This window comes from Sebastes umbrosus, chromosome 13 (genome assembly GCF_015220745.1).
Source record: "Sebastes umbrosus isolate fSebUmb1 chromosome 13, fSebUmb1.pri, whole genome shotgun sequence".
NCBI classification, from domain to species: Eukaryota; Metazoa; Chordata; class Actinopteri; order Perciformes; family Sebastidae; genus Sebastes; species Sebastes umbrosus.
This window is the reverse complement of record NC_051281.1, coordinates 8255765-8281580: the sequence shown is the minus strand read 5'-3', so window position 1 is coordinate 8281580 and position 25816 is coordinate 8255765. Positions and strand designations below refer to the sequence as shown.

General features: G+C 39.7%; 1 protein-coding gene across 6 annotated transcripts in view; it reads left to right on the top strand.

Annotated features, from left to right (window-relative positions):
• The window catches only part of myo1b (myosin IB), a 71444-nt gene extending 54322 nt beyond the window's left edge, over window positions 1-17122 (top strand). For 2 of the 6 annotated variants that reach the window (XM_037788966.1, XM_037788965.1), the window contains 18 exons: window positions 1037-1099; window positions 1255-1455; window positions 1693-1919; window positions 2308-2508; window positions 4152-4245; window positions 5852-6001; window positions 6130-6198; window positions 6311-6397; window positions 6802-6888; window positions 7870-7956; window positions 8785-8871; window positions 10798-10872; window positions 11333-11467; window positions 12384-12490; window positions 12608-12740; window positions 13139-13291; window positions 14678-14808; window positions 14910-17122. In XM_037788966.1, coding sequence (XP_037644894.1) covers window positions 1037-1099; window positions 1255-1455; window positions 1693-1919; window positions 2308-2508; window positions 4152-4245; window positions 5852-6001; window positions 6130-6198; window positions 6311-6397; window positions 6802-6888; window positions 7870-7956; window positions 8785-8871; window positions 10798-10872; window positions 11333-11467; window positions 12384-12490; window positions 12608-12740; window positions 13139-13291; window positions 14678-14808; window positions 14910-15042 — 2220 coding nt within the window. In that variant the 3' untranslated portion in view covers window positions 15043-17122. The remainder of the gene's footprint in view (window positions 1-1036; window positions 1100-1254; window positions 1456-1692; window positions 1920-2307; window positions 2509-4151; window positions 4246-5851; window positions 6002-6129; window positions 6199-6310; window positions 6398-6801; window positions 6889-7869; window positions 7957-8784; window positions 8872-10797; window positions 10873-11332; window positions 11468-12383; window positions 12491-12607; window positions 12741-13138; window positions 13292-14677; window positions 14809-14909) is intronic. The other 4 variants (XM_037788968.1, XM_037788969.1, XM_037788970.1 and 1 more) reach the window with 2 other exon arrangements.
• The last annotated feature ends 8694 nt before the right edge of the window (window positions 17123-25816 follow it).

Genomic DNA, 25816 nt, shown 5'->3' with positions numbered 1-25816 from the left:
TATGGCTATGAAGATGGATGTACCAGCATTTAGACTGATTTAATAAAACCTGCATTAAAGTTTATCAAAGAATGCTTAAATAAGGACTGATAACTGTAACTTTAAACGGAGATAGCCCATTTAGTGTTTCCGGGTCATTTGTTCTCATTAGACCCAAATCCCCCACGTAAATGTTAAGTGCTAGTGATATTAATGCGTCTAGACTGAGTAGAACCTCAGTTTATAACAATGTAAAATGTATCAGGTTTTAGATTAGAGTTAGAGACACATTCGACATTCATACATTGCCTCGTTCTCCTGTCATCCAGCCCAAAACGAACAGACTGTGGACGAGAAATTTCTTGTTCTCATACCCATGAGTGGAATAACTGTCTAGCACTGATTCTTCATCATCGTTACCGCAAAATGTGGCTCGTTAGTGCAATGCGAAGAACACTTTTTTGTCTGTCAAGCATTGTTGGGTTTTAATTGACAAAATTTCCTGAACAAATTTGAACAGAAATAGAAACGCGAATACAAGAAATGCTTTGTCTCTGTTTCCATTCACTCATCAAGCTTTTGATTTTTAAAAAGCTTGATGAAGAGATACTGTTGCCTTGAGGAGAACAAGAAGAAAAGGATGTACCAAATGGAGGGGAACCAGAGTATACGCATGGAAATGAGCCACTGACAACTCTGGTTGTGACTGCCATCCATTGTGGCTACTTAACATCAGCTATGTATTGAGGTTTAAATAAGTTGGAAGGCAGACACAGTGGCTCTTGTGCTTTGTTGTCGCTGCATCCAGTACTGTCAGTTCTGTCTGATGAACTCTTAGATCTCTACTGTAAGGACTGCAGTACTTGGTGAGGGCCGCTGTGAGAGCAGCGTTGATTAGGTGACTGTCCTTCAGGTACTTGACCAGGCGCTCAGTGTTTGTGTTGAAATACAGGCAGGTTCATCAAGCACTCAATTCTGTGAGAGTCTAGCTGATGTATCTTGTTAACTCAAGATAGAAAAGCCATTGTCCCTTTGACCTTAATTTCTTTTGTTACAGGGCATCGAGTGGACCAACATTGAATATTTCAACAACGCTATTATCTGCGACCTCATTGAGAATGTAAGTCAGTCTCAAAACCAGCTTCTGACTGCTTTTGTAGCACTTTTCATCAAGTATTTTGCAGACTACATAACAATGGCTAGAGAACAGTAAAAAAAGAATAATATGACATATAACACACAACCTTTAATGTCTACCTACCTTGCTATGTCCAGCACCAAAATGGCATCTTGGCCATGTTGGACGAGGAGTGCCTGAGGCCGGGGACGGTCACCGACGAGACCTTCCTGGACAAACTGAACACCATCTGCGCTGAACACCAGCACTTTGAGAGTCGCCTCAGCAAGAGTTCAAAGTTCCTCACTGACCACAGCCTGCCACACAACTGCTTCCGCATCCAGCACTACGCCGGCAAGGTACGGGACATTAGCAGATAATGTTTGTGACCAATACAGTGCTGTAAAAGGAATGCAGAAAACACCAACGAGATATATGATAATATGATCAATTTATGCATCTGGCCAGACAATTACATTCTTGACGTGCACTAAGTAGTATTAAATTCATTACAGATTTTTGTTTAGTCGTATCTCTTGGCATGACAAGGAGAAAACACATTTTTAGTCATGTCTGTTCTTCCTGTTCACATCAAGGTGCTGTACCGTTCCGAGGGCTTCGTAGACAAGAACAACGACCTGCTATACCGGGACCTGTCCCAGGCCATGTACAAGGCCAACCACCTCCTCATGAAACAGCTGTTCCCTGAGGGCAACCCAGCCAAAGTCAACCTGAAGAGGCCGCCGACCGCTGGATTCCAGTTCAGAGCATCAGTGGGGACGCTGATGAGGAACCTGCAGACCAAAAACCCAAACTACATCCGGTAAAGTCCCGTCGTTCATACGGAGATTATATCAGTTATTAACCTGCCTATTCAGTATATTTTGTGATGAGTTTGTGTTGTTGTTTTTTTTTTTTTAAATGTTCAGTAACTAAAATGGAATATCCTCCGTTGTCAACTATTTTGATAATCGATTAATCAGTTTGAGTAATTTTTGAAGAGAAAAAAGTCAAAATTCTCTGATTCCAGCTTCTTAAATGTGAATATTTTCTGGTGTCTTTACTCCTCTTTGACAGTAAACTGAATAGCTTTGAGTTGTGGACAAAACAAAGACATTTGAGGACGTCATCTTGGGCTTTGGGAAACTCTGATCGACATGTTTCACCATTTTCTGAGATTTTGTTGAACAACCTCTCTCTTTGCTTCCCAGGTGCATCAAGCCCAATGACAAGAAGGCCTCCCACATCTTCACCGATTCTCTGGTCTGCCATCAGGTGCGCTACCTGGGCCTGATGGAGAACGTCCGTGTGAGGAGAGCGGGTTACGCTTTCCGCCAGGCCTACGAGCCGTGCCTGGAGCGCTACAAAATGCTCTGCAAACGGACCTGGCCTCATTGGAGAGGACCTGCCAGGTAATGCTGGTGTTTATTCTGAAGCACTGTTTGGGTAGAGAGGAAGTCGAGAAGGGGTTCTTGTCACTGGAAGGTTGCCAAAACAAACCCTCTTATAGGTATTTGTGAGAAAATGTGAGTGTGGAAACTGAGAAACACAAACATAGGCGTCTTTAACTAAAGGCACTGAGCCTCAGACTACTCCCAGTGGAGGGACTGTGACCAGCACTAATAGACTGCAGTTTGAGTGGTCAGCTCCCAGGTGTGATTGTGTGGAGCTGCGCGAATGTGAAGCAGCAAGTTATTGCTGGAAAAGGGCTTAGATAGCTTTCCCTGGATAAATAAAGGATCAACGGGGGGAAATAATCAGCTGAACTTGCCAACAGTTTACTCAGCATGCTGACATGCAGTATATCTTTATATTAGGGCTGTCAAAGTTGTCATTGTTTTGAGTTGTGACTTGATTTCCAATAACAAATATATACACACATCTGCATAAAGAAAGCATATTTTAAATCTCCCTTTGTCTTTATCTGTACATTTTGAACAGATAAAACATGTGCGATTAATTTGTGATTAATCACGACTAACTTTGGACCATCATGCGTTTATCACAATTAAATATTTTAATCGATTGACAGCCCTACTTCAAAGATATAGTAGTAGATTACAGTTACATAACCTGTAGTTTATTATGCACGCCTGAGGTGGATGATTTAATATTTCATAGCTCTGACCCAACCAAAGCTAACTGACTTCATATTGTTAGCATAACAAAAACAAAGAACAGTTCTGACTCTTCATGGTCAAATGTTATTTTTTCTCGAAAATTACATCTAAAAACTTCACAAACATACTTTTTTAGCTTTTATAGAGCATTTTGCCTAACAATTCAAATAAATGCTTTGACATAATCTGACAAATCAGACATGTCTTTAATAGTCAATACAAAAATAAAGGCTTTTATAGAACCTAAAACCTGCTGTCTGCAGATGTTTTTTCCCGTGAACCAGAGTGTATTTCACCGTGTTTCTGACCGCGAGCACACCACCTATTTGGCTTTGATTTATCGGCTATAATTTCATTATCGGAATAATAAATGATAATATACATTTCCCATTATCGGCTGATGATTTATCGGATCGATATATATATATATATATATTGTGCATCCCTACACATACAGTTTCAGGTATTTGCAAACACCAAATGAAGCTCCTCTCAGCAGCGGTCTTGTCACATACTGTACCAGTTGTTGAGCAGAAATAAACCATTCCCTCCTTGAGCCACAACATGTTGAGACATTTCATCCTTTATCTGTCTCCTCCGTTCCATATCAGCCAGACTTGCGTGCCCAATCCTCGGTGCTGGTAAAAGCACTGATTCCTATCTGCTCTACCACGCATTGGTATCTTGTTGTTCAGCCATCCCTTTGTGCTTTGTGTGGTTTCCTTATTCCCTCCTTCCACATGTTTCTCTGGATTTGTTTTGCTCTCCTTTTAATCATGTTTCTTTGTTTCTCAAACTCTACAACCTCAGTGCTATTCTCCCTTGTGTCCAAAATCTTCCCACTACTTCTATACAGTTGCTCTTATGTTGTTCATGGCCAGTTGAATGTCAAGTATGGTTTGGACGACCCATCTGACCCTTCTGGCTCTCCATAGGGAAGGAGTGGAGGTGCTGATGGCCGACCTCCAGGTCCCAGTAGAGGAGTTCTCCTACGGGCGCTCCAAGATCTTCATCAGGAACCCAAGAACGGTAGAAAACAGACCTAACTATGTTGTGTAGCCAGTTTTGACATCTGCTGTGTACTTCAGTAGATCAAGCTGTGTTTGAATGTCTAAAGGTTGAATCCAGCGTGCTCAGCCACCCTGTTTTCTCACAGTAACATGTTTGTAAAGCACGGTGGGCTGCACTCGGAGCCCCCTCTTCAGCAATTAGCATGCAACCACCAGAAAAAAACCCACATGGTTTCACTTAGTCGTCCCATCTAACATGGGAAATGAGCGTCTTTACTCTAGGCTCCTCAACTGCTCAGGCCTGCAGCATTTCAATGGTCTTTCTCCCCACCCAGCGAAAACACCAACAAAGCTTGGAATAACATGATCTCATAGTGGGAGAGTTTTTTTCTTCAGTAATTGCGTTTTTTCTATCGGATCAACTTATCTGCCTTATATATCTGCAGCTGCGAAATCACTACATAGAGTCTAGTTGAGTAGATTTGAATCCACGTTTCCAGACAGTATTTCTTTTGGCTGTTAATTCAACGCAGCCACGCCTCTATTTTAATTATCAAGGTTTGGAGAAATTCTTGTCATAAAACGTGGAACAAGATGTGGTGTTAATAATGAAGCTCTTGGAGTACATTATTTATTATATATATACATATAGTATGTGCTATAAATAAGTTACCTTATCTAACCTTACCCTACATCTGTATCCGTCCTGTGCTGGTGAATTAACGTGGGGGCGGGATCACAGGGATACTAGTAGGTGTTGGGAATCTGGTGTGTTAATTTATTTTATTCATGTATTTATTATTTGTTTATATTTTATTATTATTATTATTATTATTATTATTATTATTATTATTTTCTTTTAAAATACATTACATACATTTAATTTATTATAATTTTAATTGTATTGTTTTATATTTTTATTCTTATTTATTAGTTTTATTTTATTATTATTATTATTAATAGTAGTTATTATTATTATTAGTAGTAGTAGTAGTAGTATTTAAAAAAATTCTCCCTTGTTTTCAAATACTTTGTTTTTTAATTTACAGTTACTGTCTGTTATTATATGTATGTATTATTTTATTTGTTATGGTTTAGTTTGTTGTAGTAATTTTTCTTAAGGAAACCATAAAAAGCATGATTAAAAAAAGTTAATGAGTTAAAAAGTTAGGCGTTGAGAAATTCGGTTTTCCAACGTTTATGCAAAGCAGTGATATAAAAAAGACCCATGATACGCAGCCTGCAAATGAACAAATTGCATTGGCTTACAGCAGGACAATAAAAAGTTGTACTCACATCCCTGCTGAAGATAAGTCAATTCACTTAGGTCGTTTTTTTATTGTCTCGCTGTGAGCCCAGGCAGGAAAGGGTTACATTCCCTCCTGCAGATAGATTGGACTTTGTGCGTGATATCGCTGAATCAGTATTTGCTCAGATAAAAAAAAACATTTCTATTGATCTTATAGAGGGAGAAGTTTCCTTTATAACAACTTTGCTTCCCCTATGACCTTATAACAGAGGTTAAAAAGACACTGTCCTTGCCAAAAGAAAATTGATGTTGATTATTAACAACTGACATCACCACTGTATGTGGAGTAAAGGTGTTTTCTTGTTGCCTCATGCAGCTCTTCACCTTGGAGGAGAGGAGGAGGCAATGCCTGCAAGACCTGGCCACACTCATTCAGAAGATCTACCGTGGCTGGAAGTGCCGCAGCCACTTCCTGCTGCTGAAGAAGAGTCAGATAGTGGTGGCAGCATGGTACCGCCGATACGCGGTGAGGGCTCTTTGGGGGAAATGCTCAAAATCACACACAAAGCAAAAATAAACAGATTGACAGATGGCACTGATGCGTGAAGTGTAGTTAATTCCCTATTTTTCTTTTTCCTTTTTCTCATCTCACAGCAACAAAAGAAATACCAGAAGATCAAGAGCGCCACCACCGTGGTGCAGTCCTACACCAGAGGATGGCAGGTGTGCACCTCCCTGTGAATTCACTCCGTTTAGAGGAAAATGTCTCAGGACGCCATGCGGAAATCAGAAAAAAAAAAAACTCACAAATGTTTGCTTGTTATATTTCCATCAGGCCCGCAAACTTCTGAGAGAGCTGAAATATCAGAAGAGATGTGAAGAGGCAGTGACCACCATCTCAGCCTTCTGGCACGGCACCCAGGTACTGACACATGAAAGTGCAGAGGGATATCAGAGAGGGAGGTTTTTACCTCCACGCAGCATCAGCCTGGGTTTGATACAGGGCTTTTTTATTCATGTTGGCGGGGGGGGAAGCTGCTCTTGAAGTCTTAACAGTATTTCCTTAAACACTTGATTTTTCATCTTATCCAGTGTTCCTGCCTGATTGCCCCACCAGTATTACAAAAAAAATCTGTTCTTTAACAAAGCTCTCCTTGATGTTATTGCTGCTGTTTCTCCCTTTTGGTGCTGCTTCTTTTGCTGATCACACAACTTGCCACTTCTCTTTTTCTTTCCCCCCCCCCTCACTCCTCCTTTCCTTTCTCGATTCTTTTTCCTTCTCACATCCTCAACCTGTCGTACCTAACGCCCACCACGTCCCACCAGGCTCGGATGGAGCTGAGGCGTCTAAAACAAGAAGCGCGGAATAAACACGCTGTGACAGTAATTTGGGCATACTGGCAGGGAACCAAGGTATTTCCACCCAGCCGGAGTGTGTCTCTGTACCAGCTGTCTTGTCATCCCTGTTCACCATGTCCCCCGTCCCACCCTATTCCCACTATGAAAACAGCCTAATAGAGTAGCAGCCCCCCTCTGAATGGACCTCGACCCCCGTCCTTCCGTTACCCACTGGCCTGACTAATGTGCCTCATTGTTGTTCGTCCTGTTTTCTGTTTTGTAGCTCTCACACGTACAATTGTCTCTCTGTTTTGGTTGTCGTGGAATATTTTATTTCTGTTATGGTGTTGCAAACCAAAACAAGATTTCTACACACATGAAACCCAATCTTTTTTCAACCCTGCAGTGCCCACCACGCAGATGATTTTCACTGTTGTTTACTCCAGCTGTGACGTCTCTTTTTAAAATACTGATATGCTGACAACAAAATGAATAAGCAGGGAATTATGTCAATACGACGGCACATATGTTGCTACTTTATAAAACCTCAGTGGCTGTGTATAATCAAAGCCACTTTGCAGACTTTGTAGTCTGCATGTGTAACATCTTATCAGCATTTACTCAACAGCGTTATCATTTGACATATCTTTGGTTGTTAATGATCAATATTTTATTTCATGGTTTCACAGCCTGCCGATGACTATCAGTTCTGACTCATTATAGATACCGTTAAAGATTATTCCGTGTTGTGTGCGGACTTTGTTCTTAGCAAACATAAATCTTTCATCTTTTATGAAGCTCTAGATAACGTTATGATAATCCACACTCTCCCACTGTTTTCCTCTAAAGCACGAGAGTCACAAAACGTGAGCGCCGCTGAAAGCTGCTCGCATGTTGATGTTCACCTCCCCATCTCTTGACATCCTTTGTTGTCTTCCGTCAATGTTTCCTCATAATGCCTTTTTTCCACACCTACTCAGTACCTCTCCTGCGACAATTAAGTTTTGATTGTCACTGAAATTAACCTCCCCCGCAACTGCCACCGCTTTCCATCAGGCCCGGAGAGAGCTGCGTCAGCTGAAGGAGGAGGCGAGGAATAAACATGCCGTATCGGTCATTTGGGCCGGCTGGCAGGGCACCAAGGTATTTAGGAAGCCTGTTGACTTGACTTGCCGTGACTTGCCGCCTCCATCGACCCTCCCATCCCATCCCATCCCCCCCCAAAAAAAACTCAACATACCCATCATTCTGCTCAACCCAATCCAAGCATTTCATGTACCATGTAAGGCAGTTTACCAGACACCCTCTCACATATACACTCGTCCACTGGATGCTGTAGTGAAAGGACGATGGCCGTTTTAACCGAAGCCTCTCTTTACAGCTCAGTCTGACGGGTGATATTATAATTTTGCTAATGTAAGTGACTCAAGGTTACATTGGCAAACCCATTTCCAGTAAGATAACAGTCACACAAACCAAGGCCAGAAAGGTCATGTTTGGAGTGTGTTTTCAGCTTCTTCCTCTAAGGTCCATGCCTCACCAGAGCATGCTGCCTGCCCTCTGCATGACCTCTTCCTTCTTGTGTAGTTAATGCATGTTTACTCTTTGCATTGCAGTGCTGTTTGTCTTTTTTTAGATGGAACTGTTTGGATCCTTTGAGGTGACCTCTGCTGCCTGAGTTGTGACTTTCGCTCTTAAAGTCCCACTAAAAAAGTCTGTTTCCGTTCCAGAAGTTCCCCTCTGATAAATGTGCGCCAAATTTTGTTTCTGAAGTCTGGAGCAGTAGAGCTGTACTTTTTACAGTCTCTCCATGGTCACACAGTGCTGGTGTGCAGTGCGTACGTGTGTGTGTGTGAATTTGATGTTTGCTGACCTCAGGCAAAAAACAGTGTCTCCCTCTTCTTCCTCTCATCTTCTGTTGCTTCATTTGTTCCCGCTCTCTGTGTGTCTTCCCGCCAACCCCCTGAACAGGCTCGCAGGGAGCTGAGGAGACTGAAGGAAGAGGCCAGGCGTAAGCATGCTGTCGCTGTGATTTGGGCCTACTGGCAGGGACTCAAGGTACCTACCAGCCCCACGGCACAGCCATCACCAAGTCTGCCACCTACTCATCACCCCCTGACCCTCTTCATCCTCCTCAACCATCTGCTATATGCCAGCTTCTACAGGAAGCCAGGCACTCCCTAGTGCTGTGGTCACACTTTATCCACGATAACATTGTTTTAGATCCCAGAGGTTATGCACATTGGAACATGAGTGGTTAGACGTGTTTATTATACATCAACTTCTGTTGCAAATCCCACCATCAAAACAATACAACTTTTGGTTTTATGCATAATAAACAGAGAATTATGCTACACCACCGCAACATATAGTACTTCTACAAAGATTACAAGACCACAAGACTCTTATCCAATTTTTGCTATTTGGAATAATTATATCACATAATAGTTTTTTCCCCTGTTTTCCTCCAATATGGAAATCCCAATCCCCATTGCAGTGCACTCCTTGCGGGACTTGCAGGACTTACCGTTCTTCAGCATTTCCCCCTGCATCACCTGTGCGGCACAGAGAAATGTATTTAACGCAATAACTGTGATCTCATCTTAAAGGGGTAGTCCACCTAAATCTAAATCTTTCTAGCAATGCAGATGGTTTTATTTGCAGAGGTTTTGAGACTTCTTCCACCACTCCAGTGTAATGGAGGTGAAATTAATATTATTCGAGGCGTTCAAACACATTGAAAAGTTGCATTTGAAACAATGAATCCAGGCACTGGTTACTCAAAACAATCCACAGCGCTCACATCAACAATTTTCATTAGAATCATTTCTTTAGTAGGAAATAGTTAGTGAAGATGTGACAAGGTAATTTAAAGGTGAATTGATAACATTCAGCCACCAGATGTCGCACTCTCCCTCCCCGTGCCATTGCATTTACTTCACAACAAGTCACTGCCAGGCACTTACCGTTAATGTCAGCCATTTATCCGTTTTTTCCACACTAACTGACGACAGAGATACCAAATGACACCAGCGTTGTTTTACTATTGACTCACAAGCCTTGTTAGAAGTGGGAACCAAACGTCCGATATCTTCCACAGAGATAAACAAAATATTAATTTTGAACCTGCCAACATTTTTTAAATGATTAATTCGCATTTATAATATTTTTTTCAGGAAAAGCCATGATTTTATTCGGCACCTTTCTAAACACTGTAGATATTTTATTTTAAAAAAATGTTATCAATTAGACCTTTAAGGTTAACTCCCTCCCGTAATCCCACAGTTTTAGTTACATTTGAGATAATTATTTAGGGACAGCTGCTATTTTCCTCGCTTTGGTATTTAATACTGAAGATTTAAACCAACAGAGCCTGACTGACACGACAGAGGCTGTCTGTCTCTCTCTCTCTGATCTGTTCTTCTCTAAATGTCTCCCTCTGTCTGCTTCCTCTGCATCTGTGCGACTAATTCGATATAAAGCAGCACCGCTTCGTGTACCCAACAGTATTTGTTTCACTTGTTATTTCTTTGTATTTAGGTGTGTAAAGTGTGTACGTGTGTCCTACTTTGTGGTGCTTATCTGTTGCGTGTCTCTCTGGTTTTTACTCGTCCCACTGGTCATTTGTTTCAATGTTAATCTCTTCATTGTGTTAATTGACCACAATGCACCTGTTCACATCTCAATTTGTGCAATTAAGGTCAGCATGAAGGTCATTTGTCATAACCATCATTGACTCTTCAGTAATTACAATCCAGTAATCGCTGTAATTTTAATTAATTCCAGCAGCTTGGAGTTGACTTTGTCTGTTCCAGGTGTTCGTTGTTTGTGACTAACCAAACGTCTGTTGTTCTAGTGTGCCGTCTGTGTATACTGTCATCCTCCTATCAGTGTACTCCTTTTCTTTCCTGTGTCACATCAAACTAATGGGTGGCAGGAGGTGACTGACAGTTTGTTTATTCCTTTCCCTTATTTCTGTAAAAGGTCCGCAGAGAGTACAGAAAATTCTTCCGGGCAAACGCAGGCAAGAAGATCTATGACTTCACCGTCCAGAGAATTGTAAGTAGGACTTGAATATTTTGAAAGAGAGAAAAATCTGTATAGACAGGAAGGCAATCCAGGCACTCCAACATTTTAAAACAAGTGGCAAACGAGGATGAAATAATATTAAAAAGCCTTTATTATGGTTGCTAAATCATTAAAAAAGCCAACATGTTTGTTTTAAGCCCTGACGAAGACCTACAGAGGTCTAAACATGTTTGCTTTTTCAATGATTTAGTCACTATAATAAAGGCTTTTTAATATATTTCCTTCCTTGTTTGCCACCTCTTTTAATATTTTGGAGAGCCGGGATTGCCTTCCTGTCTATCAGGACTTGAATATTTACTTGCTTGAATAAATGTGTAAAAATGGAAAGACTTGTTCTCATGATATGAGATAAAGGATAATTTCTTTTGATGTTTTTCATCAAAGATTTGCGTGAATGTTATAAACCTGCATTTATGTCCGTTTTGTCCAGATGCAAAAATACTTCCTGGGCCTGAAGAAGACCATGCCCTCCATGTCACCCATAGACAAGAGCTGGCCCGCCAGGCCTTACCGCTTTCTGGAGGGAGTCCACACAGAGCTGAGGAGAATCTTCCATCTCTGGAGGGTCGGTCACAAATAACCAGAGTCCCTCACCTCTTTCTGTCCCCTTCAACCATATTTAATTATTCTCTCATTTCATGATTTATACTGTGAATATTGCCTAATGCACACCTGGTAGACAGGTAGTAGAATGATGTGAGCATTATGGTCATCGACTTTAGTCAAGCATTCAACTCACAATATAAAACCAAATCGGAGCCACAGGCTGCAACAACCAATCAAAAAAAGGTCAAATCAGTACAGAGAACGAGACACACTAGAAACCTGAAAATAGAAACCACTGGATAGGCAATACCAGTGGTGGAAAGTATATTTACTTAATTTACTGTACTTGAGTACAATTTTGACATACTAGTACTTTACTTGAGTATTTCCGTTTTCTGATACTTCCTACTTCTACCGCACTGCATCTCAGAAGGAAATATTGTACTTTTTACTCCACTAAATGTATTTGACAGTTCTAGTTACTTGTTACTTTTTACATATAAAAATACCCAGTAGTACACAGAGTATTTAAAAGTAGCTCCACATTGACGAACTACAACATTAAAAATGCTCATACATGTATTTGTTAGTGATAAAAACAGAGTACCGGTAATCTAGAAGAAGAATTAACCTCTCTAAGGGAAACTAAATTTAATAGAAAATAATATGTAAATAACATAACACTTGAAAGGAGCCATTCTGCATAATGAGTACCTTTACTTCTGATACTTTTAATACATTTTGCTGATAATACTTCTGTTACTTGAGTAACATTTTGAATTCAGGACTTGTAATGGAGTATTTTTAGACAACGGTATTTCTACTTTTACTTAAGTAAAGGATCTGAGTACTTCTTCCACTATAGGGGCAATACAAAATATGTAATATTTGATACTACAGCCTTTGTTTGAACTGCTGCTATTATGTGTGTTCAGTGCAAGAAATACAGGAGCCAGTTCACAGAGGAGAAGAAGGCGGTTTATGAGGAGAAGCTGGAGGCCAGTAAGATCTTCAAGGATAAGAAGGCTCTCTACCCGAGCAGGTACCTGACATTCACTGTGCTCTTTGTTTCATGGTATATGAAAGTAATATCTAGATGTATAAGGAGATTAGTGAATCTCTTAATTTCAGTTAAGTGATGTGAATGTCTTTGTCTCAGCGTGAGCCAGCCCTTCATAGGAGACTACCTGGAGATCAGCAAGAACCCCAAATATCAGAAACTCAGCACCGCCATGGATGAGAAGGTTCTGCTGGCTGATGTGGTCAACAAGATTAACAGGGCCAATGGCAAGGTAAGAAAAGATCACTCACACTACAATATGTTCAGCTCCTACACAAGCTAAATGGAGCATTGAGTCCAAAATCTAAGCTGTGATTACATCGTGACCCTGCCGTTTAGAGTTTAGCTCCACTTTTCAACACAGGCCTCGTGGAGCACAACGCTATTAAGTTGTTTTGATGGGTATTTCACCCCGCTGTGCAGCAATCTGATGTTTTCTGACATCTTAACAACCGGCATTATTTTTGTTCCAGCAGATAGCAGACACGTTGGGACACGTGTATTGTGTTTTACTCTTAACGCTGTCCCAGTTTCAAGACCAGAGAAAAAAAATGCACCTAAAAAGGACATTTTGGTCAAATGCTTTCACAATATTTAGGATGACAGACAGTTTTCTGCTCCTGTTTGCAGGGTACGGCTCGAATCTTCCTGCTGACTAAGAAGAGCGTCGTCCTGGCTGACCAGAAGACCGGCCAGGTGAAGGCCAGCGTTCCCCTGCCGGACCTCACCAGCGTGTCGGTCAGCACACAGAGCGACGGCTTCTTTGCTCTCAAACTCAAAGAGGTGAGGGAGACCTGTTTTAGGGCTGGTATGATTCAGTATCGATCTTCTCATCTAGCTCTCAGCAAGTAAGAGGTTTTCCAAAAATGTCGAACTACCCCTTTAAGGCCCGTTGAGACATTTAAGTCGTTAAACGGCAGTCAATTGTGCACTTGTGTTGTTAGGTTTATTGAAATATCCATGGACACTAAACTGAGAAGTTGCACTAGACAGCATTTTTTGTACTCAGTGGAAGTGAGCCTGCAGTAATGTGCCTAACTTCTACTTGCTGAAGTTAATTTCCTGTTTGCCTAAATGAAATTATGCTGTTTGTTTAAATGCTGTTGGGAGATCCCTGGCTACAGGACGTACTGATTCAAAACTTTCTTTCAAAGGTTTTGTTTTTTGTCGAATATCAATGAGAAACACAACTAATACACATTTTACAAGAGTTATGTTTTTCATGTTAACCCAACTTCAGGCACCTGGCTGACACAAAACACAGGCTACAGCTCATACCTGCACATGTATACTAGGGCTGCCAATCGATTAAAATAGTTAATCGTGATTAATCGCATTATAATCGCAAGTTAATCGCACATTTTTTATCTGTTCAAAATGTACCTTAAAGGGAGATTAGTCAAGTATTTGACACTCTTATCAACATGGGAGTGGGCAAATATGATTACTTTATGCAAATGTATGTATATATTTATTATTAAAAATCAATTAACAACACAAAACAATGACAAATATTGTCCAGAAACCCTCACAGGTACTGAATTTAGCATAAAGAAATATGCTCAAATCATAACATAACAAACTGCAGCCCAGCAGGCAACAACAGCTGTCAGTGTGTCAGTGTGCTGACTTGAATATGACTTGCCCAAAACTGTATGTGATTATCATAAAGTGGGCATGTCTGTAAAGGGGAGACTCGTGGGTACCCATAGAACCCATTTACATTCACATATCTTGAAGTCAGAGGTGAAGGAACCCCTTTGAAAATGGACATGACAGTTTTTCCTTGATAAAATTTAGCCCAAGTTTGGAGCGTTATTTATCCTCCTTCATGACGAGCTATTAAGCTAAGCTATTTAACTAAAGAAATGAGTGGCGTTAAAATGAATTTGCGTTAACACATTATTATCACATTAAGTTTGACAGCCCTAATGAAAACACAAAACAAACCAAGATGGCTGTACATTCAATTTAAGCAGTTGGATATATGGAACAAAACATATGAGAAGAAAGTAATAGAAAAATTATGAACTAATAAGAATAATAGTTCAAATCAACACTTTTTATTTAATGTTGTGTGCAGTTTACTCGCATCAAAGTTTACGATTACAGTGGACTGAACTTGAGTTGTTTTTTTTATTCAACTGTCATCGTGTCATTTTGCTTCAGGGGTCGGCCTCAGCCGTCAAAGGAGACTTCTTACTCAGCAGCGAACACCTGATTGAAATCATCACCAAACTCCACCGCACCGGGGCCACGGCCGCAGACAGCGAGCAGCTCAACATCGACATCTCAGACGAGTAAGATTGCACGCACGAGTTAAATCCTGTTATTCAGGTCAAAGGACGCGATTTCACCCGGATGATGTTTAATGACGAGGCATAATGTTTCTGTGTGGCAGGTTCCTGGTGCAGTTCAAGCACGACAAAGTATGCGTGAAATTCATCCAGGGAGCCCCCAAGAACGGAAACAGCGTGTCCTGCAAGCGCAAGAACAACCGCCTGCTGGAGGTGTCGGTGCCCACAACAGCATAAAGCAGCTCCCTCGCCAGATCTGGGGACGATTTAAAACACCGAAAACCACCACCCCACTCCAACACCGGATCTCTGGACTCAAGAACCATCACCCCAGTGCCCACCCTGAGCCGAGAAATGACAGTGCAGTTATTTGGCTTGTGTTTTTGTTTTCTCTTTTTATCAGATTTACTATGGCACCACTATAGCTGTAACCATGTGCAACTTTTTTTGGCAAAGAAAACCCTCATCTGGGTTGCATGCCACAGAAGTTTGGTAAAATGTTTCACTGGTGTTTTGTAAAACTGTTGTAAAGAGTTGGAAAAAAAAAATCTTGGTGGAGCACAAGAGATTTCTGTAAACCAGTGGCGATGTTGATAATGATTGTTCTGCCTGTATGTTGAATTAGTCTTCAGAGAATTTATGAGAACTTTGTGACGAGCTCCAGCCTCAACTGGCCTTGACTCATCCATTTATAATCGCCTCCGGCTTTAAGCGGACGGCTTACAATTTTGAGATGAACTGGGAACTTTTGGGCTCGGCCCGTCGGATTTAGTTTCTCTGAAGAACTTAAAATACTGCACTTGTTTTCACCTCGGTGTAACCAAAAGAGGATGAGCTGAAAATGAATTTGATTGTATGTTTTATTTTCTATATATATATATTTTCTCTGAAACAAAGAACCAGTGGGCAGTTGAGAAGTCAAATGTAATTTGCTAGATAATTGTAAAACCACTTTTTTGTATCCTCCTGTATGTGCCATTGAACAGGTCCCACGACTTGTCACGTGTACGGTGTACAAATACAAACATAGAAAAAAAACATGTAGGTGATTGATGGACCCTGTTCTTCATGACATCCTTGCCAAAAAAATGTTTGAATAGAGGGATCTTATCAACCTGTGGTGGCGATTTTCTTGTAAGTTTTGACAGCACTACACATGTGATCAACTTCCATCATTTCCCGAGCTTTATATCTACAAAGAGTCATTGTAAACTGAATACATATCCTTAGGATGTCATGTATGAATCAAAGAAGACCCTCTAGCTTCATGAGGGACACGATTAAAGCTATTGACAAAGGCAATACAGACATCCCAGTGGGAAGAAAATTACCTTCCGTAACGTCTTCACCAGGTTCAAAGCGAAACCCCTGCTATTGATCTTTTCTGTTGTGTGCAATAAATAAAATGCTTTGTCTCGATTATTCTCCAACAAAACCGTAGTGAGAACCCCATAGCAGTCGCCCTCACTGTACCGTACGCTGTACATAGGCTCTGTAGGCTGGAGCCCTGGCATGGACAAAGGGTTTCCTTAGTATCCTAATTCTAATTGCTGTGTTTGTGAAATAGACGTTCTTGCCACTGCAGCTTTGAGTAATCGTAGTGCTTGACCCCCCTCTGACGTAATGTGTATTTTTCAAGGGGAAAGACCAAATATTAAGCACACATGACCATAGATTCTTGATGTATCTGACGACCAGTTACACCTTCTAGTACACTCACGTACACGTTTGGTGCACGTATATTTACACGCAAGCCAAATTTGATTGTCAAAGAAGAAGATTAGAGTGCTATATCTTCAGGTATACTGACTATAATCTTTTTTTTTTTTTTGGATGTACTGGTTGTGGGTTTCGTACTGTTGGTTTCTAAGTCAACCAGATTCTTCTCTGGTGACTGTGAGGGAGTAACCCAGCCAAACTTGGTCTAGTCATGTTCAGGGTACCTGGGTTTGAACGTTTTTTTGTATTTTTTAATGTCACACACGACACAGGGACGTGAGAAATCAGTTGTTGCTGTCCCTCGCTGCGGGAACGATCGAGCTGAACGCCGGTATTTGATGTATTTTCTTCCTTTGGCGCTGCACAGTTTGAATGCAGTTCTGCTAAAGTGGCATCTTCCTCCCCCTCTCTTGCTCTTCTCTGTTTCGTATTTTGAACAATGGCTAGAGCTGCAAAATGATGTCTGCATTCTTGTGTGCCTAAATGTGCTGAGAGACACAACATGGAAATGTTTCAATAGAGCTCAGTGTAACATTTACAAGTAAAAGTTTTTTTTAAATTAAATAAAAATCTGTAATAAATAAATGTTATTCTGGGATTCTGGGACTCTTTTTTTTCATTGCTATTGTGCTGACGTTCATTTATTCCAGCAATTCTACTTTGTCATCATCCACACCTACCCATGAATCAATACTGAATGAAGGATGCATGATGTTTCAGAGGCTTTTTAACAGATGTAGCCTCAGTGTGCAGGCAGAAATCAGCCATCAGATTATTGAATCTTACATTCCTGTGAGGGACTTGCTTGCTCTTTATCAGCAGTATCAACAGGGGGGTTGGCCAGGACTGAAAAGTCTTCTGGGGGTTCCTAGCATCGAGGTTGGACGGCCAGGCCTTGTAGTCAAGCATCTGGCCAGATGTTTTCCATCACATCTGGGGAGAGCTGTCCTAGGGTTAAATTCCGCGGCTTGGGGAGAGCTGCCGGCAACAGGTCTCCAGGGAGCAGCCCTCAGATTGAGCACAGAGTGGTATAAATAGCATACCATTTTGGGCTGCCCGGTACCCGGTTCCCACCACTCTGCAGGCTGGGAAAGGAAGGAGGAGTCCCAGCCTCCCAGTGGATACTCAACCCTCAGTGGGAGCTGGAATTGTACAACGAACAATCACATATCCTGTAAAAACTGTTCAAACTGTGATGCAGATCTGCATCAAAGCAGCACAACGGGGCAATAGGTCCTTGTTGTTGCACCAGATGATCCACAGAAAAATAAGGAGTCGTGTCATTTAATGACTTTTTAATATCTTCAAATCACAGCAAGTATTTATCAAATTTCCTTTATTTATCTTATTTGATGTAGACTGGGAGGACCACTTGAGACATGCAGTTGAGTTATATTAGTGAAAGATCCTAATGATATTGACATGTTCCACTGAGAGGTCAACATACAGTACCATCTGACAGAGTGGGGGCATATGGGAGGTAGAACCATGCTGCTTTTGAGATTGGGATTGGGTAGTCTTTGGTGACATCCCATGGATATTAGATGACATTACAATAAAAAGACAGAGAGGGCACTGGAGGAGGATACACAACAGAGAAAATTTCCTAAGTGATGGCTTTTTACTGATATATAAAACCTTAATAAATGAACAATTAAGCATTAGAAAAACATTACTTGCAACTTTTTTGTTTATATACATATAACTTTACTCTACAGTTCTATGTAAACTACAGAGGTGTTTTTCTTTTGCAATTCCCTGGATGAAAATAATCTGACTTAACTACATTTACTCTGATAAAAAGATAAATAAATAAATAAATAAGTAAATAAATAAATAAATAATTGAATAAATAAATAAATACATAAATAATAATAATACATTTTCTCTAATAATGCATAAAGGAATACTGAGTTAACCTTAAAGGTCTGCAGTAAGAACAAGTTAAGCGGAGTCTTTCTGTGATGCTTGTTTTAAATGAATGTGTTGCAAAGCAAATATTGTTTTCTATTCCCTTAAGCATAGTTCACTGTATTTTAAATGCTAAACAAAATGTAAGACTATGAATTAAGTAAACTGTAAATAAGTTGATATACTGTGTTATTTTTTAATGCTACATTATATTTTTGCTTTTATATTGCCAGCCAGAACTTTGAACAAATGTTTTTCTGAATAAAGTGTAGCTCAATCGTTATTTCATTATGTATCAATATTTAATTTAATTGTTTGAGAACTGTTCAAACTTGTATTTAATTTAATTTATTTTATGTATGTGATTTTATTTCAATCTGCAGTTCCACTAACCTAAAAGAGTGTCAAAGATACTAGGGTAGGTATGGGGGACACAAGAGAGAGGAAACTGTGTTGACAAGGTTGGGGCTCTAAACAAAACTAAACAAAACACTGAAAATGATAAGATGGGAAACACCAGGCAGGATTGTGTGATGATGTCAGGAAGAGGAGTCAGTAGAGCATGTACTTTTGAGTCGTAGAGAATATGAGACACACAGAGAGATGATGAGAGACAATCTGAGGGAATTAGGGGTACAGGAATTCACATTAAAAGGATTACTGAGCATGAGAGAGCACAGGGCAGGGTGCTTTTAGCTTTCTTGGTAGAAGGTCGTGAGCCTGGTAGATAGCTCTGGGCGTTTGCCCTTTTCTATCCATCAGTGAGCAGTCATTGATGGAGGGAGGAGAGAGGAGATGGAGGAGGAGGCCACTCGGTAGAGAGGCAGCAGATCCCATACCCGGCCAGTTGAGTAGTTTTTTTTTTTTTTCCTTCTTCTTCTTATAACTAAAATAAATTAAATTAAATTAAATATGAGTAAAACAAAACAAATAAAAACAGATAAAAAAACATATAAATAAAATAAAATAAATAATAGGTAAATAAATGAATAAATAAATATTTAAAAATAAAAAATAAATAAATAGGTAGATAGATGAGTAAAAGAGCTTTTAGCTTTCTTAAGGGACACATTGGGGTTTTATATGATATGATGGATAAGCAGGAATAGGGTGCTAAGGTGGCTGACATGGATAGGGATTTTATAGGAGGATTAGATTGTAAAACATGGAGGATAACATACATGTTAGGGGGTATGCATAACTAGTAAGTCTACTATTTGACGCACCCTCTGGAGCAGAAGGTGGCGGTAAAGCACCGATAAGCTGGATGCCAGAAGAAGAAGAAGAAGAAGAAGAAGTGCCACTACCTTTTTGCAGGTGGGACATAATTAAGTGACGCACCTTTCTGAGAGGCCGGTTTAATCAAATATTTGTGGACTCACCTGTAAGGTAAGATGATGTGTGTAAGGATCACTCTCTGTCTTGAGTTATGATAGTTTGTGGATTTAATTTGTTTTCATCTGATTTTGATGTCACTAGAATACAGAGTTGTTTCCAGGTTGTGTGTTAGAGGTGAGAGAGTTGGTCGAGTTGTTCATCAGTATTTTCTCATTTTCTGTTGTCCCCTGTTTAAGTGCAGGTATGATTATGAATTAATTAATGTAATTTTAAATGATGTACTTGCTGACTGTTATCTGGTGTTTTTGTAAATCCCTTTTTAATGTGAACTATTTATTGATGAATTAATATTTAATTTTAAATTATTTTTATAATTATTTTTTATTGCCCATTAAAATGTCAAATAATGATTACTTTGTAATTTAGTCCATTTATTCAAAGATGAATTCATTAATTTGTTAACAAATGTATTAATGCCTATTTTTATTGTACAATTCGTTATTAATCAATTAAATGCTTTATTACTATTTCTGTGACTCTTGTGGTCCTCCATACATTTATAGCTGTATACGTGTTTCTACTGTATTTCTCCTCAAAATTACTTTAAAGGTCCCATATTATAAAAAAGTGAGATTTTCACGTTTTTTTTATTATTATAAAGCAGGCTTAAGTGTTATATAAATACTGTGAAAGTATCGAAACACTCAATCCACAGGGAAATACACACAGCCCGTATTCAGAAACTCTGCATTTGAAACAAGCTGTCAGGATTACTGCCCATTCGTGATGTCATGAATATACAATATTTAGACCCTTGACACAATTTTAAACGTAAACATTCTAAATGTGTCTCAGTTCATTCCTGGTTGCAGTGGATGTGAATGTCATCAACTGACAGGAAGTACATGGACCCAAGCTGTTGCCTAGCAACGCAATTATGTTGCAATTTCGTCAAAATGCGCTAAAACGGAGCGTTTCAGACAGAGGGTAAATACAGGTATATTCAGGCTGACAGTATGAGGAAAATAAATGTTTTTTAGAACATTACAGCATGTTAACATGTTCTAGTAGAAACATAAAATACAAGTATGAACCTGAAAATGAGCACGATATGGAACCTTTAATAAAAAAGAAGAATTGTGGACCTCAGCTCTGTCTGGTGTGCTCTCTATCCTACATCTGCTACCAAAGCATCATCGTTTAGACTCAAAACCATTTTCCAAATAAATGCCTCAGTTTCCTCTCATGTGTTCTGACCAGGCAGATGGACAACAGGATGAGTTTGAGGAACTGTTCTGAGGGGATTTCACATCCTGTCCAGAATCTACTCGGCTGCAGTGGACTGTGGTGCTGCTGGCAATCAAGATTGCCAATTTTTTTTCTCAGACATTTCAACAGAAAGGATATATTTAATTTCTTATTGAAGTAATTTTAAAGAGTCTTTAATATATCGTGATGTTTGCATCATCAAATGTTCAAAGTCAGGTCTTGTGACTGTGGAGTTTTAGCACTTGTTGCTCCTGAATATAAACAGGCCTGACATGGCGGCTGGCACTGCCACTGGGATTTTTAGTATTTGTGTAGTTCTAGCACAGACACTAGGGGCCAGTCAAATTCAGTTTGTGGAGCCAACAATAACTTCCCTTTGGAAGCACTGATTTTCAGAGGTGGTCTGAACGGAGGACATTTCAGGCCCAGAGGTCCTTTGACAGCTGAATGATTTTGAAGAAAAATATCTAATTGCAATTATTTTGATGCAATATTAAAGGGAATTTTTCGTTAATATTCTAATTTTCATTGAAAAACATCAGAATGCGGTGTCATTTTTGCGGGAATCTGTGCCAAACAAAGTTTTCTTAAGTCTGTAGAATATGATGTGTAGGCATCTTTGCAGCACCACAATATTTGATAAAAATGGTATTTTGACACCCATTTTGACAATTGCAGGACGCAAATTACGATTTTGATAAAATTGATTAATTTTGCAGCCCTACAAGACACTAATAAAACTGTTAGGATCTTGCTATTGTCAGTTTTACATAGGTGTATTTGATGTTGATGTGATATCTTCTCAAAGAGTCCATGGATAAACAATGCATAATACTCATCAGGCTTACCAGAGGAGGCTTGAAGTTTGCATGTTTGACCTGCTTCAACTCGAGAAGCAATGGACCACTGCTTAATAAAGACCACCTACTGGCCTCCCCCACAATGCAACAGTGTAAACTGGGGCTGCAATAACAATTATTTTCATTGTTGATTAATCTATTTTCTCAATTAGTCGATAAGTTGTTTTCGGTCTATAAAATGACAGAAAATGGTGAAAAATGTCGATCAGTGTTTCCCAAAAGCCAAAGATGACGTCCTCAAATGTCTTGTTTTGTCCACAACTCAAAGATATTCAGACTACTGTCATAGAGGAGTAAAGAAACCAGAAAATATTCACATTTAACAAGCTGGAACCAGAGAATTTAGACTTGTTTTTCTTGAACAAAGAGTTAGCGATTAATTTAATAGTTGACAACTAATTGATTAATCGATTAATCCTTGCCACTTTAGTGTAAAGGCACAGCTAGAACTATGTTAATCGTGACTGCAGTTTGCACTGTAGGGTCACCAAGGAAACCCAAATAACGTTAAACCGATGAAGCTGCCATTTTTATGCCCCTGGCTGGCTACCAGGGGTTTTTCCAAGTCCTGGATTTACTGCCGTCAAGAGTCAATACGATCAAAGTTCAGTGTGAACTAATGAATCTCTAAATTCAACATCCAGCCCTCCCTCCCTCCCACCTTTCTCCTTCTCCCAACCTTCCTTTCTTTTGTTCCTGCCATTAATTTAATGTTGCATATTATTAGAGATGAAATCTTCATGAGTGACGTCCTTTCTACATAAAATATAGGACCATGAGATATTGCCATATTGTGTTTTTACTGTTGTGATTTAATAAGCGTACCGTCTGCCTCTGGGAAATACGTCTCCAGGGAGATCAGAAGCTTTTCTCTGACTGCTCTGATAACCATCTATTCTGATGCTGTTTGTAGTCGGAGCTCGATTTGTTTTCCAGCACTTTGGTTGGCAATGACAGCGAACGCCAGCTCCACAATAGCAAGAATGTCACTCATTTTCAGAAATTGAGGAAAGATCAATTACTTTCTCACCGACTCACGCTGTGAAAATAGCTTTTTTTTTGCAAGTCAGATACGTTACAGACACATCCCTTTTGTGCTGGAGGTTAGTTAACCGTATTGACTGTATTGAACTGTCACAGCGCCAAGGCTGATTTCATTATTGAGTGAGGGAGTTTAGGATGTAGATGTCAACACATTGGCCACCAGGCTGCTGATTTACTTTGACATAAATCTATGCTGTGATTTAAATGAAACCACCCATCAAGAGCGGAAACGGACTGAAAAATCATTTTGTGTAGCTTCCATGTGGGATTAATAAGGTGAAGGAGGTCATTTTTGTGTTCTTCTCACCTTCTTCTTTTGCCTTGAATCATGTCGTTTTATAACCGAGTTAAAGTGGCAATAAGTAAGATTTCAGAATACTGGGACCAGCAAAACAAACTATTGTTGTTTTAATAAAGAAGTCAGGAAACATTTGGCCTTCTTCCATCATTCTGTGAGCAACTGTGATCTAATATTTGTCTACATAAAAAAATCTTTGAGAGAAGAAATGACCTGCAAGAACATCCTGCAGGTCATTTCTCCAAATGGTTGATTAGTTTTAGTTGATTAGTTTTGTCTTTTTGTCTTACGTTTCTAATAACAATAATAATTTTGATTTATCAGAGTTTTCTGGAAGCATCATTTTTCAATTGCACTCTCTATATTATGAATCTGCACTGTGGTGACTGATGCTGACACAAAGACATAGAGAGAAGAAGAATACATAAATGAGGAGGTACCCATAAAGGCAGACAGACAGGGAGGGACACCCAGAGACGGGGACAGACACCCAGAGTATTCCATTACTGCCCCTGGCAGTGTGTCAGGCAGTCTGGAGGGAGGGGACGGGGGGCTGGAAGAGGTCTGATTAATGAGGGTTACTGGGTGGTGGAGAGTTTGTGTCCCCACTCACCCTCGTGTCACCAGCACACTCAATGGCTTCATCAATTTGTAGCCATTATCACGTCAATAGGAGAGAATGGAGGAGGAGGAGAGTAAAGGATTGAGAGGAAAAAAGAGGCTTCTGCTGCGCCATCTGTGGATAGCTGAGCAAGGGTGAAGCAAGAAGTCATCACTTTATAAATCCCCTATATATAGCAACATGTAGAAAATGTGAAAATATAAGCGGGAGATGAATGTGGCCAAAGGTATATTACTAACTAACTATAAATATGTTGCAGTGCTTATTGTTCTGTATTCCAACTCAAATTGTTACACACATTTTACATAGTTGCTTGCCAAAAGAAAAAAATAGTTTGGTAATACTTTCTATGACGCACATCTAAATATACAAGGAGGAATCTCTGTCTGTCTTTCCGTATATCCTTCGCATACCTCGAGAACCATTCATCCGAACTACTTCACACTTGGCGGTTGTATTGCTGGGGACCCAAGGGAGTGCAGTGTCGAATATGGTGTAATTTGGCCAGATGGTGGCGCTATAACAATGAACTCTACAGTTTGACCTGTAACTTTTTAACCAAAAAGGCTCAGAAACAAAATTCTTTTTTGTTCTGTTTTTTTTTTTGTCGTTGCTTCTTCTACAAATTTTGAGCAATCGTCACCAAATGTGGTACAGAACATCTCTGGACCAAGCTGGAAATAATTGCGTTTTCTGATTTTTAATGTTCCATACAGTTTTGCTATAGCTGCCCTTCAACGTTTGCTAAAATGCTGCGGGCAGGGCTTATATTACAAAACATGTCATGTCTCCTGAACGCTTTTTCTTCATAAAAAGATTATAATGTAATCACAGCAATGGGAATTGTCCCTTGCAACAAAAAAAAATGTCAGTAAGTGACCAGCAATTATGAAGTATTATGTTACTTGACCATATAAGTCATTATAAAATGCTTTATAATGTGTTGTGATTATTGTTATAAAGCATTATGAATATTTGAGTGCTTATAACTATAATTTTATTACCAAAACTTTACTTTAGCTGATATACAATGGCAAATATTTGACAACTTAAGCTAAGATTGATATACGTTTAAGACCCTTGCAGAGCTTCAGAGCAGCTCACAGCTAAATTAATAAAGTTGAATGATTATCATTAAAAATGTAAAATAATCGTTGACTGGACACAGTGGATTTTTTTCTGATGCATTTAAAATAATACCGGCTTTAGTTTGTGTGAGTTTTTGTGCCCTAAACTTTCAAAATGAACTATTAACTGAGCATTGGTGGTCACATCTACTAACAATTAAATCTTGTAGTACCAAAGTGTTCATTGAAATTGCTCTATCCCTCACTCTTGTGTAGTAGAGGGCTTTTCTACGTCTTTTAAAAAATGAAGAAACACCAGTAGGCTAAGTAAACAGATGTTTTTTCTGCAGAAGGAACACTTGCGGCACTAAGTTTGAACAAGTAAATAATAAATCATCACTATCTTTATGCTCAATCATCATTGCACCAACAGAAGTGACTGGATCTGTGTGTGCTTGAGTGAGTCCGTGTGTACGTCTGCATGTACGTGTGAACACAAGCAGCTGCGGCACTGATATGGATAAGCAAATAGCTGCACACACATCATTAGGTGCTCATTTACAGACATTATAGGCTGGAGCGCCGGCATCTGAACAAGCATGTGTGAGAGTGAGTATGTCTGCTCAACATCCCAGACTTGTGAATGTAGGAAATTGCCATCCCATGTGCCATAATGTTGTCAATTCTTCCTCTTCCCATCTAGTTCTTCTTTGCTTTCTACTGCTCTCCTCTTTGTGCTCTTTGCCATGATTACAGTACATCTAGTCGTGGCAGGAACAAACCTAAATAAAAGCTAGAAAATGTGATGTTTTCCAATAGCCCCAAGGCCACCTACCCTCTTTTCATGTTAGTTTAGAGATCCCTGAAATTTCATTTGTGAAAA